The sequence below is a fragment of the Fistularia commersonii genome, chromosome 21, assembly GCF_037954325.1.
Source record: "Fistularia commersonii isolate RoL2024-O1a breed Wild chromosome 21, RoL_Fcom_v1.0, whole genome shotgun sequence".
Classification (NCBI taxonomy): Eukaryota; Metazoa; Chordata; class Actinopteri; order Syngnathiformes; family Fistulariidae; genus Fistularia; species Fistularia commersonii.
In genome coordinates this window covers 2,817,918-2,837,290 of record NC_141304.1, presented here as the reverse complement: position 1 = coordinate 2,837,290, position 19,373 = coordinate 2,817,918, and the positions used below count along the sequence as shown (strand labels likewise).

Here is a 19,373-nt window from a genome sequence, read left to right as displayed (position 1 = left end):
ATCAAGCTGTGCTTAATGGGGCCCGAAAAAATCGGGCGTTTACGCACTCCGAGAGGGCACAATGCCGACACCGGGCCGCTCGGCGGCATGTGCGAGTCTGACGCACATTGTTTATTGTGCTCGGCAAAAACTCCCAAAAACACGAAACAAAGAAAAAAAAACTTTTGCGGTATGAACGGTGGAAACAAAAAAGACATTAACAAATCGTGTTCTGCTTGACCTGCTCCAAACAGCGACCCGCTCTGATCAGCTGTCCGCTAAGCTGCTAGTGTAACTCTGTGTGTGTGTGTGTGTGTGTGTCCAGCTGGGATGGGGGGGGGGGGGTGATTTTACCCCCATCACTCATCCAGGGTGACTAACAGGATAAATTCTGGTCTGCCGACAGAACAGGGGGGACACACTTGCAGCGCCGTTCAAAGACGGATCTGCCACTGATCCCATTGTCCGCTTGTCTGTGTGCGTTCATGCAAAATTAGAGCACAAGACCCGTCGATCCGCGGGAGAAAAAAAACGCCGCCTCTCGCCCGTCCACCCGCTCGGGTTCGTCCGGGAGCGTCGGTCCGACCGCCGCGCATTCTCCTAGTCGCCGACTGCGAAATTGGAAAAGTAAATCTTCTCACCGCCCTTCTTTTTTTTTTTCTCCGGACTGCCATTTTTAAAAAGCCCCAGAAAGAAATCAAATTAAATCACAGTGGGGGCATTAAGAGAAGAGAAGAAGAAGAAGAAAAAAAAAAAAAAAAAAGATTCAATTGTGTCTTTTGTCATTCACACAAGTCGGTAATCGAATTATAGCTGGCCACCCGCCAGCGTGTCCTCGCCTCCCCCCCCCTCCCCAAAATTGGCTTCTTCTGGCAGATCTCGTGAGCCACCTGACTTTTGTTTTGTAATTATATTATCCCGCTCTCCCCTTTAGCGTGTTTCAGCTAATGGCGGCGCGGGGCTAGCCCAGCTGCACACGCAGAAACAAAGCTGCTTATGGTGCCAGACAATGGGCCCGTGGAAAAGGGACGCCCGAAGGCGGTCGGCCAATGAACACGCACAACGGGGGGTCGGCAGAGGGTTTAGGGAAGGGTTAAGGGGGTGTCGCGGTTGAGGCGAAGGGGCGCGGGGTGGGCCGGGGGTTTGGGGCTATTCTCTCCACTTGCGGGGTCCGTCAATGAGATGGTTAGCCGGCGGACACATGGTCAACATCACCCGCATCTCCCCCGGGCTGGTGGGAGGCTGCGGGCTGGCTCATTTCTGAAGTTGACGGGAACCATGAAACTCAGGGTGGCGTTCATTCTCCAGAGGGGTTCGTGGCCCTCTTGGACAACTAGCCGCTATTGCTACTAGCAACATTTCCAAGCAAAACCTGCATAGGGTTCTAGGGTTATGTGACGACCAGGTTTGCATTGGTCTGCACCTCGGTGTCGTCCAGATGATTCCACCACGTCTCCGCGTCTAACTGACAGCTGGACGTTTGGACAACACGGATATTGGTTTGTTAGCGACACAACTATATTAGTCAAATGGTCGCTTCCCTGTCACAAGGTGACATGCAGTAGAACCTCGGCTTATGGATGCCCCCTAATCCCGAACAAAGTTTTCAATTAAATTTTGAATCGACCTACGTTGATGTGTTGTGGCATTGTAGCGCAGCAGCAGTCGTGCGTGGTATTCTGCGTTGTTTACACTGTTGTGATCTCCTGTTAATGCTTATTTTCAGGAAGTGAGCCTTCATTGTGGCTTCCAAAAGAACTAGAAATGCTTGTCAGTGGTGTTAAGAAGAAGTTAAGAATTAAGCTCGCGAAGAAAATAATAGCTAAATGTGCGCTACAAGCACTATTATATAGATAAGTCAACCATCTGTACAATCCTGGGGAACAAAGATGCGCTAAAGATGGCTCAAGTGGCCAAAGGGGTGACTACGATAACGAAACAAAGGTCTCATGTTTAAGAAGAAGTCGAAAAGTTATTGCTAGTTTGGATTATTGAAGGACGGCTAGCTTGAGATTGTGTTAGTATTAGCATTAGCATTTTGGAGGATCTCATATGCAATTTGGCTTTACTGTTGCTGATTTAGTGAAGGAAATGCAAGTATACAAGTGCTGACAGGAGGAAGAAGAACACCAGAAATACAGCAACAATTAAGCTTATCTTGAATTCTTCTCTGTTTTTGCTACAAATGAACCAACAAAAAAGTTTCAAAACGGTACAGTATGATTTTCTTTGGGGGAGTCGGAGAACGGATTCATGGGATTTACGTTGATTCCAATGGGAAAAATTGAGTCATTTCGCAGACGGAGTGAAGTTGGTAAGCCGAGGCTCTTACCTTTATATGAATCAGGTGCTAATCAAACATTCCTGGTTCGATTCCCTTGCTCATCCTAGCTTGCTGGAGTGCTTTTGAGCAACGCTCCGACCGCCCACCACTCACGGTTCATCCGTGACGGGTGGAAGGCAGACATTCGGCCGAATGCCACAAAACGAAGGGCATTCTTCTTCTTCTTCTTCTGTTAGCTGAGTTGCTAACCGAAATGCAAGAGGACGGCGTGACGCCGGCTCCGCTATTTTTTTATTTATTTATTTTTTTTACGCTGCCGTGAACACACACACTCACACACCGGTGTATCCGCCAACACACACTCACGATCTCCCAGTGTTGTGGCTCAGGCGTCTCTCCAGGGATTTCCAGTACAGCAGATGGACAAAACCCACTGTCCCTGAACGTCACACACATGGAAGCACTGGGGATTTCGGCGGGGGGGTTACACTCGTGTGTGTGTGAACTGAAGTGAAGTTTTATGTGTCAGAATAACTGGATCACAGTTTGGTAAACAGATCCTGGAAAGGCACAGGGAAGGTCCTCAGAGCAATGGGAGCATACCGGAAGGCCGGCGGAGAACGGACAAGCATCTGAGCCTCGGACCGCGGGGGGCTTTGGAGGACATCCTCGTGCACGGCGGCACATGGAGGGACCTGGGGATGTCACGGCACACATCCGGGCCCCTACTTGTGGCACGTGAAGACTCCGGAAAACAAGTAGGTCAAACTCGTGGTACGCAGCCATGCATCCTGACCTTTTCGGTGTCGCACACACACACACTGTGAGAGTTTGCAACAGGGGACGCAAAGCTCAGCTAGCATATTCCCCAGCTAGCGCCACTCTGGGGATGGAGTGGCCCCACTCCCACCCCCAGCTCTGTTATTCCCATTCCGGGCTTCAGGTGTGACATAGGAGAGACGTGGATCCTGGGGGAGCAGCGGGGGTTTTTGGGTGGTCAGTCTGGGAGGGAAGTGCACGCCGTGGATGCAGATTTACCCCGAAGCCCCGATGGAGGTCGAGGGGAAAAAGAAACATGCAAATGCGACAGATTTACAAATACGACGGTTACCTCACGAGATGAGAAGCACAGTGTCAGGCCTGGTTTCTCGTGGATCTTTTCCCATTCTCGAATGGCACAATGTATATTATTCATAAAATATGGGGTGGGGGGTTGGGGAGCTGTCCCAGATGTCATTGGGCAAGAGGTGGGGTTCCCCCTTGACCAATCACAGGGCCAGAGACATGCAGCCATTCACTCATTCATATGTCATACAGTGATATATACAATCCGCCTTCAGCAGCGTAAGCCTATGTCAGCCCAACAGGGGCTAATGCTAACTATAAGCCTTCTCAAAGGGCAAAAGGTCAAATGAGAGCTTGGAGACTCTGGAGAAGATACATGGTTCCTATCATGCACTGGGGAAGGCACGAGAGAGGTGCATCATGGGATACCCCTCGGAAGAGTAGCCAATGGCAGCTGTGCTTTCGGGCTCGGCTAATGCTACATTTGCTAATGCAAAAGATCAAATGAGAGAGCTCAGGGACTGGAGAAGATACGAGGTTACTATCATGGGTGCAAACAGGGGAGGGATGAGAGAGGTGCATCATGGGATGTCCCTCAGCAGAGTAAGCCTCTTGCAGCTGGGCTAATGCTAACAATAAGCTTTCTCACAAAGGAAGATTTGAAGGCCGTTATTGTACAAAGAGAGGGTTTGAAGGCCCAGGATGGAGATCTGAAGATGGTTCCACTGAAGAAGAGCTCAGTAAGTGAACGCTCTGGTTCCTGTTCTGCTTTCAGAAGCTCCAGGAACAACAAGGAGTGGGAGATCTGACCGGGTGCTGGGAATATCACAGTTCTCTGACTTGTGATGATGTTCTAAGAGTTCTTTGAGATATGAGAGGGTTCTAAGAGCCCTTTTAGATGTCAGGGTTCTAAGAGTTCTCTGAGGTATGACAATGTTCTAAGAGTTCTTTGAGATATGATAGTGTTCTAAGAGTTCTTTTAGATGTTAGGGTACTAACATTTGTTTAAGATAGGATGGGGTTCTTAGGGGTCTTTGATAAATGGCAGGGTTCTAAGAGTTCTTTAATATATAATTGAGTTCTTAAAGATATGATAGGGTTCTAAGAGTTCTTAGAGATACAAAAGGCTTCTTAGAGTTCTTTGATGTATAATGGGGTTCTGAGAGTTCTTTGATATATGATGGGGTTCTAAGAGTTCTTTGATGGGGTTCAAAGAGATATGATATGGTTCTAAGAGTTGCTATGTTGGAGCTCAAAAAGTTCTTTGTTAAATGATGTGGTTCTAAGAGTTCCTTCATTTATGATGGCATTCTAAGAGTTCTTTAAGAAATGATGAGTTCCTCTGAGTTCTTTGATATATGATGGGGTTCTAAGAGTTATTTGATATATATTGGGGTTCTAAGAGCCCTTTGATATATGACTGGGTTTGAAGAGTTCTTTGATATATAATGGGGTTCAAAGAGTCCTATAATATATGATGTGGTTCTAAGAGTTCTTTGATATATAATGGGGTTCTAAGAGTCCTATGATATATGATGTGGTTCTAAGAGTTCTTTTGATTTATGATGGGGTTCTAAGAGTTCTTTGATATAATGGGGTTGTGAGAGTTCTTTGATAGGGTTCAAAGAAATATGATATGGTTCTAAGAGTTGCTATGATGGAGCTCAAAAAGTTCTTTGATATATGATGTGGTTCTAAGAGTTCTTTGATAAATGATGCTTTCTAGGAGTTCTATGATAAATGATGAGCTCCTTTGAGTTCTTTGATATATGACTGGGTTCTAAGAGTTATTTGACACATAATAGGGTTCTAAGAGTTATTTGATATATAATGGGGTTCTGAGAGTCCTTTGATATATGATGGGGCTCTATGAGTTCTTTGATGGGGTTCGAAGAGATATGATATGGTTCTAAGAGTGTTTATGATGGAGCTCAAAAATTTGTGTGATATATGATGATGGTTTAAGAGTTATTCGATATATGACAGGTTTCAAAGAGTTGTTTGATCAACGATGGGGTTCTAAGAGTTCTCAAAGATTTGATGACGTTTTAAGAGTCCTTTGATATATCATGTGACTCGGTCTCAGAGATATATGATGGAGCTGAAAAAGTTCTTCAATATATGACTTTAAAGAGTTCTTTAATAAATGAAAGGGCTTCAGGAGTTCTCTGACATAATAGAGTTCTTTGAGATATCATGTGTTTCAAATAGTTCTTGAACACATGATGGGGTTCCAAGAGTTCTTTGAGATATGATGGAGCTCCAACAGGTTCATCGATAAATGATGGGGTCCTAAGAGTTCTATGAGGTTTGATGGAGTTGTAGGGCTTCATAGCAGAGAAGAAGGATTTGTAAGCACTGAGAGATGATGTCCTCCATGCCAGCTCTTGGTAGAACAGTGCTCTGAGTGAAGACCAGAAGAAGAACCGAGTTCATGAGATCCTGGAGGAGCAGGAGCTCCACATCCCGCCGCTTGGTGGAAGAAACCAGGAAGCCGAGGGTTGACGTCTGGACGAGACATCATTAAACTCCTGGTCGCACACCTTCTCCGGGTCTCCATCGCCTCCCCAGCAGATGATCTGGAGGAGCGTAAGAGCAAACACCTGCTCACACGCAACTCCAGCCTGTCACATACAGTTAGGCTCAAACGGCTGAGAGCGTCCCCCACACACACACACACACACACACACACACACACGCCTCCCGCTCCCAAGGGCAACAAAGGATCCCAGGCCTCTCCTGCCTGTCTGGGCTTAAGGCACATCTCCCAGATCTTGCACTCTCACACACACACACACACACACACACACACGGGTGACAGGGTAGCTCCGGGGGGTTCGAGCCACGGGCCAGCCACGCGCGGTCTTCATCGGGACCCGGATGGCGGAGGGCGGGATGGAGGAAGGGGTAGGAGGGGAGAGGCCGGGGGGAGGGAGGAGCCTCCGTGCCCGGGGTTAAAGCCGGAGCCCCTGCAGGGTGACCCGGACTGCGCTCGCTGCTCCGCGCACACCGACCAGACGGCTCCCGAGACAAGAGGCGCGAGGAGGAGAGCGACGACCCAGGTATGAGCCAAAAGTTCATATCCTTTGCAAAAAAAAAAAAAAAAATTATATAGTTATATATATACACTGCTCAAAAAAATGAAGGGAACACTTAAAAAACACATCCTAGATCTAAATGAATGAAATATTCTTATGAAATACTTTGCTCTTTACACAGTTGAATGTGCTGACAACAAAATCACACAAAAATGATCAATGGAAATCAATTGTATCAACCCATGGAGGTCTGGATTAGGAATCACACTCAAAATTAAAGTGTAAAATCAAACTCCAGGCTTTGATGTAATGTCCTTAAAACAAGTCAAAAGGAATCTGTGTTGCTTCCTGAGTGGACACTATGATTTCACAGAAGTGTGATTGACTTGGAGTTACATTGTGTTGTTCAAGTGTTCCCTTTATTTTTTTGAGCAGTATATATATATATATATGTATGTACACTGCTCCAAAAAATAAAGGGAACACTAAAATAACACATTCTAGAGCTGAGAGAATTAAATATCCTTATTAGATACGTTGTTCTTTACATAGTTGAATGTGCTGACTACAAAAATTATAAATGGAAATCAAATTTATTAACACATGGAGGTCTGGATTTGGAGTCACGCTTAGAATTAAAGAGGAAAAACACACATGATGATCCAAATTTGATGTGATGTCCTAAAAACAAGAAGTGTGATTTTACAGAAGTGTGGTTGTCTTGGAGTTACATTGTGTTGTTTAAGTGATTAAGTGATCATTTTTGATCATTGTATATATATTTAATGTCAATAAAAATGTAAAAAAAAAATATTAATAAATTCTAATTATTTTGTGAATTTATTTATGTATTTCTTTGAGAATTTCAAACCAATTTAATTGCATTTTATTTTATTTTATTTTATTTCACTTGGATTTTAAACGACACGCTATTCATCACCGATGAGACTTTTTTTTTTTGGTGCTCTCGCCACCGATCCGGCCTGGAGGTTGGAGGTTGGAGGGTGGAGGCGGGGTTGAAGGGAGTCGATTTCTGCTTTTAATCCCGCGGCCGTGGCATCATCATCCCGCAACGGAGCAAATCCCGCGGTGGCCCAGATTGAAGTCGCAACCTTTCAGTGACTTTATCTTGCAGGGGGGGGGGGGGGGAAATTGACCAGGATTACCCCCCCCCCCCCCCTTCCACCCCCACCCCGAGGTGGGAGGGGGGGGTTAGATAACACCAGATAACAAACATTTGCATGCTTTTTTGCACAGGGAGGGGCACCTGCGGATCCTCGTGCAGCTCGGAACTGTCCGGTGCTGAAACGGCAAATCCACCGCGCTTCCTCCATTAAACATTATATTTTAACATCCAACAATCCGGATTAACAGCGAATCGGAACTGTAAAGGTCCACGTCGGCACGGCGCGGATAACATTCATTATGATCCTTTATGAATTCCTTTTAAAAGTCCTTTTCATTCGTATTGTCGCGGTCGACACGGGAGGAAAGAATTTGTAAATCTCACGCAACAAAATAATTTTGTGTGTTTGTGCAGGGGGAGGATGATGATCAAGCCGTGCGTGCGTCCGGGAGACGGCGAGGAGGACGCCAGCCCGTTGCAGTGGATGGACGCCGATGTGAGCTCGCCGGACGGAGACGTGTCGGCGTCCTCACGGCGCCACAGGGCGTGCGCGCCCGGTCGCCCGGCCAGGGAGGTCGGGAGCGAGGACGGCGAGGAAGACGAAGAGGAGGATGAGGAAGGTCGGGAGGACGAGAGCGGATCCAAACGACGCGGGCCGAAGAAGAGGAGGACGACGAAGGCCAGGCAGGAGCGTTTCCGCGCCAGGCGGATAAAGGCCAACGCCCGGGAGCGCTCGCGCATGCACGGCCTGAACGACGCCCTGGAGAACCTGCGCAGCATCATGCCCTGCCACTCCAAAACCCAGAAGCTGTCCAAGATCGAGACCTTGCGGCTGGCGCGCAACTACATCTGCGCGCTGTCCGCCGCCTTGGAAGGCGGGGTCTCCACCGAGAGCAGGGCCTTCATGGAGACGCTGTGCAGGGGCCTCTCCCAGCCCACCAGCAACCTGGTGGCGGGTTGCTTGCAGCTGGGCCCGGCGCCGGGGGTGGTTAGAGCCGCGAGGCCCGAAGACGGACGCGCCGCCGGGGTTCCGCCCGCGGCGAGCTACTCCTCGCCGGGCCTTCCGAGCCCACCGTACGGCAGCTTTGACTCCGCCCACCTTCTTCACCTGAGGGCGATGAAGGGGGGCGCGTACGAGAACCACTCGCCCAGCGAGTACAACGCCGGCGGGGTGGGGACACCTCCGTACGAAGGCCCCCCGACGCCACCCCTGAGCATCAGCAGCAACCTGGTCCACAAACAGGAGCCTTCGCCGCGCTACTTACCCCCCCCTCACTACCCCTCCTCCCCCGCCGATCACGGCCTGTATCAGACTCATGGTGGCTACAACGCCCACATAGAGGGTTCTTATGAGGCCTATCATCCGCCCCACATGGCGCCCAGACAGATAATCCCCGTCTACAGAGACTGAGGCGAGAAGTGGCGGGACGCCGGCGAGCGCCGACCCCTCACGTGAAGAAGGGGGGGGGTCGCGATCCACGGCAGGGTTCCCCCACCTCGCGGGTTTGACAGGAAATGGGGATTTTCCCACCACGATAGAAGCACTTGGTTTTTAGCCGCGGCCTCGCCGGATTGTCACCGTAAATGAAAAATATTTTTTATTTATTTCCCTAATTTAAGATGGTGTAAACTTGCTTTGTAAATGTGTGTTTGTAAATGTGTCTGCTGTCATCCGAAATAGAACGGTAGCTTTTTTTTTTTTTTTTTTTTTTCCCGTTTCCGAGTAGTTTCGTGCCACGCCGCCGCCGCCGCCGCCGCCGTCTGTTGTTTCACGGCTCCGCCGCGGAAATGTCGCTTCCAGACGCCTGCAAATAAAGGTGTAGAAGAAGGAACGCAAAACGTGTCTCAGGTTCACGGCGTCCAACATTTGCACGCCGCTCGTGCTCGGCTGTCGTTGTTGTTTTGTCACTAAATGTCAAACATAAAGATGCTTATTATCTAAGACCACTTTATGGTGTTTATTGATTGTGAACGCGTGAAAAAAAAAATATGGCGGCAGCTTCTTGACCACTAGCTTCTTTGTTTCCCCCCCCTCTACTACTCACCCCGAGCTCTAGCTCGCGGTTTAGCCGCGCTAATCCTTCCCCCCCCCCCTCCCGGCCATCTTTTTATGAAAGGGCCGATGTACAATGCCGGATTGCGAGATGAAGATTTATGATTAACGTGGCTCCCTGCTTAAATAAAAAGAAAAGCAGGATGTCGGAAAAATAGAAATAAAAATAGATCTGTGACTTCGGTTGTCAAACAGGACGCTTTTCGGGACACGATGACGAACCTGCACCTTCCGCAAGCGCGTTTGAAAATCCGAGGTTCGTTGAAATGGCATGAAAATAAATAAAACTGGTGGAAATACGAAGGGCAAACACGGAGAGGGGGGGACAATAGCGCCTGAGCTAACGTTAGCTCATTTTTGATGATTTATGGAGCGTTGCGGCGACTCAGGAGGCCACCCACCGAGAGGTCAGCTAAGAGGGGGTCACGGGGTCACCCCGGGTCACGGCTCGTCTGTGGGAACGGTTCGCGAGAGTCTGCGTTTTGCGGCGTTGCCTTTCTGCCCCGTGTTTACGATATGGCTCCGCCTGTGGCGGCGGTGAGCGCTCGCTAAGTTCGACGTCAGAGGTTACATTGTGGATGAAACGCTCATAATCCTAATGAACATCCCACGCATGACCTGAGCTGGGAGAAATATATCGCCTTGTTTTCACAAGGATTAGCATAAGCCCGTGTGTGTGTGTGTGTGTGTGTGTGTGTGTGTGTGTCTGTGTGTGTGTTTGCTCCGGAGAGAGCAGGGGCTCACCGCGAGGAGCGCGGCGAACAACAGAAAGATGGCCGATGATCCGAGAAAAAACGCTCGTCTTGGAGCTGCTGTTCGTTCCTTAAGCAAAAGCAAAGAGCGGCAATTGACCTTTGACCTTCTTTGACCTCCCCCCCCCCACACTACCCCTCAACCCAGAGTGATGCACACGCTGCCTCAACACACACTTTTATCATCTGCAATGAATAGCATCACTCCACAATTTGTAGTTCATGTGTGTGTGTGTGTGTGTGTGTGTGTGTGTGTGTGTGTGTGTGTGTTGGGGAGACAAAAGTATGCAGAAACTTGCATGCAGGGTTGTGCTCTTGTGTTAAGCTGCTGATCAAAGCTGGACGTCTCAATGGTTGCATTAACTCCCTAATCCAGAGGGAAGAGGGAAGAGAAGCGCTCATCCACAACACTGTCGACGATATCAAAGAAAAAGAGGTAGAGATTTCGTATTTTGAAAAAAAACAATTGTTTTATCTTATGACACACAAAAATAAATGGCAACAATCTGAAAGTGTTTTCATTTAAGCGCCCAAGTGTGTTTTGTTTTGTTTTTGTTGTGTATTTTTTCTCCCATAGAATCGCAGATGAGTCGGTTACGGAAGAAGCGGTGCTTCTAGCCGACTCTTTGAAATGAGTCGAACCATAAGAACCGGCTCTCGCTTGCAGGATGGGACCGCACTGCCGCCACATGGCCCCCGGGGAAAACGACGGCCGAGGCGGGAAATACGCCGCCGGGTGTCGCCACCGGACAAGCTTCAGGAGCAGGATCGTTTGCGTGGATTCTCCGTTGCGTGGATTCTGAGTTGCACACATCCGCGTGTCCCCTTCGTCCGCTTCTCAACACGCTGTAAGTGAAGGACTCTGTTATGGACTGTTTGTGTGTGTGTGTGTGTGTGTAGAATTAAAATTAAACTGTTTTAGTGTGAATCGTTTGGCTCAGAATAATCACGCTAATGACGACACCCCGGAACTCGACCCAGTCAGCAAATCCACACGGCGTCCTCAGAGGAGGATGGGGGGAAGATTTTTAAAAATTCAATGTCGATAAAGCAGTTAAAGCAGTTTTCTTCAGCTTTTTGTGCATTTTGTTTTTTTCCTTCTCAGGCCCAGGAAATAGGGCTAGAACTGATGTAACTAGGTATGTTGTTTTTCGGTGATATTCAATGAAATATAATAATTTATAAAGGAAAGATTCAGGTGATTGAGGAGAGAGTGGGAAATGTGTTGACAGATGCTAAAAGAGTGATGGGAAGATGGAAGGAGTACTTTGGAGGGCTGATGAAAGAGGAAAATGAAAGGAAGAGAGGGAAGAGTAGAAGAGATAACTCTCATGGACAAAGTTGCAGAGATTGGTAAAGCTAGAGTACGGAGGCCATTGAATAGTGGAAAGGCAGTCCTGATGATACACCTGTGGGGATATGGAAGTGCCTAGGAGAGACAGCAGTAGAGATTCTGGAGTGTGGGACACTTCGAGTGTGAAAAGATACCTGTAGAATGGAGAAGAAGTGTGATAGTGCCCATTTTTAAGAATAAGGGGGATGTGCAGCACTATGATAAAGTTGATGACCCATACAATGAAGTAATGGGAAGGTGTACCTGAAAGCGCGGGATAGAAAAAGTCAGCATTTGCTACGGGTTCATGCCTGGAAAGAGTCTCTACATATGCAATATTTGCTTTGAGAAGCTGGTAGAAAAGTACACAGAAAGTCAGAGGGAGTTGCATTGTGCCTTTATAGCGCTAGAAAAAGCATATGACAGGATGCAGAGGAATTAGGTTATATAGGAAGTATAGAGGTGCAGAGAGTTACATTAGACTGGTGCAGGACATGTATGCCAGCTGTGAGACAATTCTTGAGGTGTGCTGTCGGTGTGAAAGAGAAGTTCAAGGTGGAGGTGGGGCTTCATCGGGGATCAGCTCTGACCCCTCTTCTTTTATGGTATTGTATGAGGAAGTCTGGAGGTGCAGAGAGTTACATTAGACTGGTGCAGGACATGTATGCCAGCTGTGAGACAGTGGTGAGGTGTGCCCTCGCGGTGACAGAAAAGTTCAAGGTGGAGGTGGGGCTTCATCAGGGATCAGCTCTGACCCCCTTCTTGTATGGTATTGTATGAGGAAATCTGGAGTTGCAAAGAAGTATGTCAGACTGGTGCGGGCCACGTATGCGAGCAGTGAGACAGTGGTGAGGTGTGCTGCTGGTGTGACAGAGAAGTTCAAGGTGGAGGTGGGGCTTCATCAGGGATCAGCTCTGACCCCCTTCTTGTATGGTATTGTATGAGGAAGTCTGGAAGTGCAGAGAAGTACTTTTGACTGGTGCAGGACATGTATACCTGCTGTGGTGGATGGACAAGACCTTCTTGAAGCTCTTCATCACCGGACCAGAAACAGGACAGCCTTGTAGACGGACATACTGCCACTCCCTCCCCTTCCGCGTGCAACCTTGGCATCACTCCGCCCTCTCCTTCCAATCCCACATCAATAATCTTAGCAGGACTTTGTTCCTCCTCCTCCAAAACGTCACCATCTTCGCATCCCAATCCTCAAACAGCTCCCGTGCTCTCCGTGTTTCTCCAAAAACATGCAGGAGGTTCATTGGGGACCACATTTTGCAATGATAACTAAGATGTCCCATTAAATAGGCGATTGTCCATGCGGTCCATAACAGAAAGAGCATTGGTTAATTCAGTGTTCCCCAACCACATTAGTGTGCCATGAGAGATCATCAGGTGTGCCATTGAAAAATGCCCACTTCCACCTGATTGGTCCAAAAATTATTTATTCAACTCAAATAATGTGCCTTTGTATGTCTGTCTGAGAGCAGAATGCAGTGACAGGCAGAACAATGAAATGCTCTTCACTAGATGGCAACTGGTAGTGAATGAACCTGTGTATCTACCTAGTGCCTCTCAAACAGCAGAGTCATTAGCGATGCTTCGAGTGAGACAGAGGCAGTGATACATCATGGATAAATATTTCAAAAGAAAAGTACTCAATCAGGACTCTCTGGTCCTGAAGAACACTCTGACCCAGATGAAGGTTCAAGTATGGTCAGTGGAGAGGAACTTAAAAAAGGGGAGCTCAAGACAATACAATGAAAGTTAGATTGTGTTTGGATTTGTTTCTGTTGGGGAATCAACAAAGCTGAGTCGGGGAAAGCTGTCCAACAGTCCCATGGCTCCAAGCGAACTTAGACCCCATCTCCAAACTAAACACCCTTTTACTTCAAGATAAGACTATTTTGTTCATCTGTGTAAATAGACTGAGAAGCAGGCAGCGTTGTTGAAGAAAAACCCCAAGACGAGTGGGAAAGCTTTTGAAGCTAGCTGCAAAGTTGCTGACAACTTTGTAGATAGCTTTAAGAGCTACAATCGTCACTAAATCCAAAAAGGCACAGATCGTGGTGAAGACATTGATACTACCTGCCTGCGTAGAAGGCATCGTAGAAGAAATGCTCGGCTCTGTCACTGTTAAAGAAAAAGCCCAAGACTACAGATTCAAAACGTTTTTGACACATTTATTTTGTGGTGCTTCCTCATGTAAAAAATTTGACGTGGCTCAAAAAAAGGTCGGTTGAGGGCGAAGTGAGGCCCTTCCCTGGCCTGAGCGGTAATGCCAAAAGCGCGGATGTGCATTGCAGTGCCTTTTTTTAGGACATCACATTTAGACGCAGCTACGATGCTGTGACAGGAGTAAAATGTGGTTTTAAAAACTACTTCCTTTTCTGCGCTTTGCTGTCGTTTGCCCAAGATCGCCCTTATTATCGACCCTACGTTGTCCAGATAGTGAGAGTCCCTGTGATGGTCCTCCCTGAGTGCCAAAATGTAGCCTAATTATCAATCGCCGTCTTGTTTATGTTTGCCCTTGGAATTGAGGCCTTTAACGGCAGCTCTGTTTTATTGCTTTGTTCTGTCTTGTGTCTCATTTGCATGAGTGAAGGACAGGAGCGCGCTCATCGGGGAATCGGTGAACGCATGAGCATAAGAATACACAAGAATCACCCAGAATGCGTCATCCGGCGCCTTGCTTCTGCAAACATGTCCTTGCACGCACCATGCCTCGCGTGACCTTACCGGCCCCGTTGTGCATGTACGTATTGTGCACCCACTCTTGCAAACGGACGAAGGTCTGTCGGGCCTCTCGGGTCCGGTGTTTTTTTCCAACCGTGTCGCCGGATGAGGGATGTAAACACCACCGGGCCATATTTAGATGAAAGCGGGAGAAGAGGCCGCCTGCGCTGGCTACTTCGCTCGGTATGACGGCGGCGTTCATGTAGAATTTTTATTGCAGGGGAGAAAAGTGTGTGTGTAACAGTATCCCGCGGTGAGGTTACCGCTCCTGCCGGGGGCATGTTCCCATGTGCTCCCGTGCCGTTTGTTTCAGAAAGCCTCCCCGAATGAGCTTTTACACAACGGGTGTCGCTTAGCGGAGTGTTCGGCGTATTCCGCCAGATACGCTAAAACAAGGCGCGGAACTGACAGACCTTTTCGTCCGTCCGAATTAGCCTGACATTTCCTTGACCTTGCGGCATATGTCAATCTCCCATGCGCTCCCGCCCCTCATCTGACGAGACCCCTCGCCTCCGACAACTCCGCCGTACAACACCCATAAGCACATTTATGATATCCGATCTGAATTTGCAGCTTAAGTGGCAACAGAAAGGAATTAACGTGCGCGCTGGACGGATCCCCAAAGGATCATGTTTGAATGCGTGGAACGATGCTCGGCTCATGGCCGCGCTTGTGCGGTCTCATCTTTCGGCTATGCTAGCACTTCCCCTTGGCTGTTTCCCTGTGAAATACTGAGCTGCCTAAAGAGGGACGCCGACGTGGAGGTCGCCCCTGACTTTCGTCGGCTCAGCGTTTCAGTGTTGGATATTTACCTCCTGGCTGCCGGTGCCTTGCGTTACGACATGTGACAAAGAAAAACAAGAGTCAGTAGGATTGTGTCTGAGACCCTCTGCCATCTTTTTGTTGTGGGCCAATGAAAGCTGTGCAGTTCGTTAATGCACTAAAGAAAACATCTCATTATCATCAGCATTGGAACAGCCAGGTAGGTAGATACTTTACTCACTCACACATCAACCTGTGTCCTGAAATGCCAGGCGAATCGCCGGATCATAATAAATGAAGCAAAATACAGCACAGTAAAAGAGCCGTACAATTAACTGTTTTAATGGTGTGTAGTGTAAGATGTATGTTTTGTAATGCAGCCTCAGGGCGGCACTGAGCCGGTCCCAAGCCTGGATAAATGCAGAGGGTTGCGTCAGGAAGGGTATCCGGGATAAAACTTTTGCCAAAACCAAACATGTGAATCAACCATAATAACCAGATCATACCGGATTGGTCGAGGCCCGGGTTAACAACGAATGCCATTGGCACCAATGACCAACAGGGAACCAATGGAAACTGGGGTACTGTAGGACAAAGAAGGAGAGGAGGAAGGTGTGTTCGGGAGCAGAGAAAGGAGAGGAAAGGCAAGAGACACGGACTGAGAGAATGGACTTTGAATATTGTGGGTATGACAGGAAAAGGTAGAGAGTTGGTCGACATGATGCAGAGAAGAAAAGTGGATATACAGTGTGTCCAGGAGACCAGGTGGAAAGGTAGAAAGGGATAAAGTTGATGAGCCAGACGATGAAGTCATGGGAAAGAGTAGTGGGAAGTAGACTGAGAGCAGAAGTGTGAAGTGTGCAGTGTGAAGTGTACGGTACAATATGCAGTGTGTAGTGTACGGTGCAGTGTGTAGTGTACGGAGCAGTGTGAAGTGTACGGTACAATGTGCAGTGTGTATTGCACAGTGCAGTGTGTACTGTATGGTAGAGTGTGCGGTGTGTAGTGTACAGTGCAGTGGGTAGTGTACAGTGCAGTGTGTAGTGTATGCTACAATGTACAGTGTGTAATGTACGGTGCAGTGAAAGTGTATGATGCAGTGGGTAGTGTACGGTACAATGTGCAGTGTGTAGTGAACAGTGCAGTGGGTAGTGTACAGTGCATGGAGTGCAGTGTGCAGCATATGGTACAGTGAATAGCATAAGTTGCATGATGTGTAGTGTATGGTGCTGGTGTACAGTGAGCAGTTAAAAGTGTATGGTTTGCAGTGTAGTGTAGGGTACAGTGTGCAGTGTGTGACCAAAACTGTGCTCTGTTGTTGTGAACCATAAGGGTTAATGCGGTTATGCGAGGTATATAAACATGTATTGTGTACGTATACTCAGTAGATATATACATTAATATATATTTTCAGTGTAGGCAGATCAGTTTTACATTGTCATTTGAAAAGTAGCTCACAAGGCATACAAGTGTTGCCCCCTCCCCCAGTGTACAGCATGTAGTTAAAGTAGTAGTCTAAGGTGCGTTGTGTTCCATTGTGTACAGTGTTGTGTAAGTTACAGTGTGCAGTGTGTAGTGTAACAATGGTACGCAATGTGTGTTGACCCCCGAGGTGCTGTACCTCTGCTCTTCCCTTGTTCTGCCGCCGCATGAGGAACAAATTCTATCCCTGCGGTCGCCGCCATTGCAGCTGCCCTCTGCAGCGTGAAGCTCCAGCGCTGGTCACCCGTAGCATCCGATGCCGGCGCAGAGAGAACCGCCATGTCCTGGTCCCCGCAATCAGTCACCGTAGAGTGGCGCTCTCTGTTTGATTGCTAAAGAGGTTGGATTCCCTGGAGATGTTTTGGAAACACCACAGGGGACCGCCATCATCTGCAAGCCGGGAGACTCCGACCTGCTTCTCTGGTGCAGGAGGCTTTAACTGGAGGTGAATGACAGGGTGAACGGTGAATAGCAGCTGCGATTGGTTGGTTCCATGTACACACACACACACACACACACACACACGCAGACTGCACCTCCCAGCTATGTCTTAACCCTCGACACAGTTTGGGAATGCTCACTCCCAAAAAAGACCCATGAATATTTCAAATCGCTCTTCAAGTGATTTGTTTGCGTGTCAGCTCCACCTCGGCGCGCTCAGCATTCCCCTCACGCCGCTGCCACCTCTGCACGACACGCTGCACACGCCGCCGTGCCCTAGCATGAACGCTAATCAAGGTGTTGTTGCTAATCAGATACCGTAAACCATTTCTGAATTTATACAATGTATATGTCAAATATACAAAAAAAGTTCCAGCTCTAAGTTGGTTCCAGGAAGTAGCCTCCACTGGGGGAACCGTCTAGTTTTGAGTTCCTGCAGGTAGTGAGAGACCGCGGTGTGGACCGTTGTGATGCTAGCACCTGCGACATGCGAGACATGTACAACACAGAGGTGGAAGCTGCCACAGCGTTGCTGGAAGAAGAACCGTCAGATGGCTAAGGGTGTTTTTATCTTCTTTCTGCGCTAATTCGCTGTGTGAAGAACCCCGTTAGCCATTAGCTAATTCCGCACTCAGTCTGGTCCAAAATGCAGATGAGCCCCTGAAACCCCTCTTGGGCGTTGAGGTCTGAAGAGTTCAGACCTATTTGTCACTTATTTCCCATTGCTTGTGTGCATTTTGTTCCAAGAATACAACTCACCAGTGACCTGGAGAGCTTTTAAAAACGGCGCCCTTCACGAAGTATCTGTTAATAGCTCAAGTATGCTATTTTCAACAGGTGGAATTGAGAAATACAAACGATCCCTAAATGTCAAGGAGGAAAAAAGTTGATGCAGGCGGATTGCTGTTTCAAGAAAGATGGGAAGGCGAATACAAGTTTGTGCTTCAAGGAGAAAAAAAAACGATATGAATTTTTTGTTATGAGGCAGTGTCGGTTGTCTAATAGTACAATCTGGATCGTCATTTGCCAAAGTTAGCCTTCCAGAAAAACAATGAATTGTCAACAAATTAAAAGTCAAAATGTTACATATGCATTTGTATAGATTCTATGCAAATGCATATGTAACATTTTGGATTTGAATGAATAATAAAGTCAGTCATTTAACATTAAAGAGTATTAGAATGTTAAAGAGTATACATTAAAGAGTATAAAGAATATTACATATGCATTTGCATAGAATCTATAAAAATGCATATGTAAAATTTTGGATCAGAATGAATAATAAAGTCGATCATTTAACATTAAAGAGTAGTCACATTTATTTTACATTACATTAAGATACATTTAGTTACATATATAGTGTTACTATTACACGTGGCCCTTTCAGGGTGATCATTATGCTGATGTAGCCCTCGATGAAAATGACTACAGGGTGAATATGGATGGTATGGATAAACATATACAAAAAAATGTATGTATAATTTGATTTATTTCACAGGAATAGTCAAATAAACCCTGTTTTTCACACCTTAGGAGACCCGAATGAGTGTTCTCACCTTCGTTGGAGATCGTAAACAGCCAATCATACAATACCAAGGCTGCCCGAGTTTCAGCTGGACAAACTACACACACCTGTCACCTGAATCCGCAGGTCTGGTTTTCAATTTCTTTCGGTGACATCCGTTAAAGTCAGGCTGCGCCACTGTCTCCCTCACACACACACACACACACACACACACACACACACACACACACACACACCCCTAACCTTAGACAGTCCCATTAGCACCCGGCCCATTGGCCACAACAATACACCTGCCTGCATTATTAAGCCCGACTCTACTAATGAGGAAACCTCATCTCTCCGTGTAACACACACACTTTGTCCCGAGGACTGAACACACACACACAGGCACACAAAGGCTGACTCACAATCATTTGATTCACCGTCTGTGGTGCCTTTCCCCAGAAAATATGTTGCGAGGAGGGGTTGGAGCTGCACTTGCATCACCTCGCCTTCCAGTTTCAGCCGTTCATCCTCACGTCCACACGTCCCATAAAAATGAATTCACCCTCTCACATCACAAAGCGACAACCATTCATCCTCTCATCCGGGTCATTTTGACATAAAACCATTCACCCTCTCATTCAACATCATGCAGACATACCATTAATTTCATTTATTGGTTTATTAGGACAGTGTACAATTACATTAAGCACAGAAGCAGATATGTTTGTACTAGATTGTAGCTCATAGCTACTTTCCATCTGTCGTCCTGGGAAGACAATATATATAAAATGTACAAATAGACAATAAAATGACCA

General features: G+C 47.4%; 1 protein-coding gene across 1 annotated transcript; it reads left to right on the top strand.

Annotated features, from left to right (window-relative positions):
* The first annotated feature begins 6,254 nt into the window (after positions 1-6,254).
* On the top strand, positions 6,255-9,453 carry LOC147222053 (neurogenic differentiation factor 4-like). The gene is made up of 2 exons (XM_086168424.1): positions 6,255-6,390; positions 7,907-9,453. The coding sequence occupies exon 2, from the start codon at positions 7,914-7,916 to the stop codon at positions 8,901-8,903; it is 990 nt and encodes a 329-aa protein (XP_086024550.1). The 5' UTR covers positions 6,255-6,390; positions 7,907-7,913; the 3' UTR covers positions 8,904-9,453.
* Positions 9,454-19,373: the final 9,920 nt, after the last annotated feature.

Coding starts and splice junctions, on each gene's coding strand:
- LOC147222053 (XM_086168424.1), top strand. CDS start 7,914: ATGATGATCAAGCCGTGCGTGCGTCCGGGAGACGGCGAGGAGGACGCC.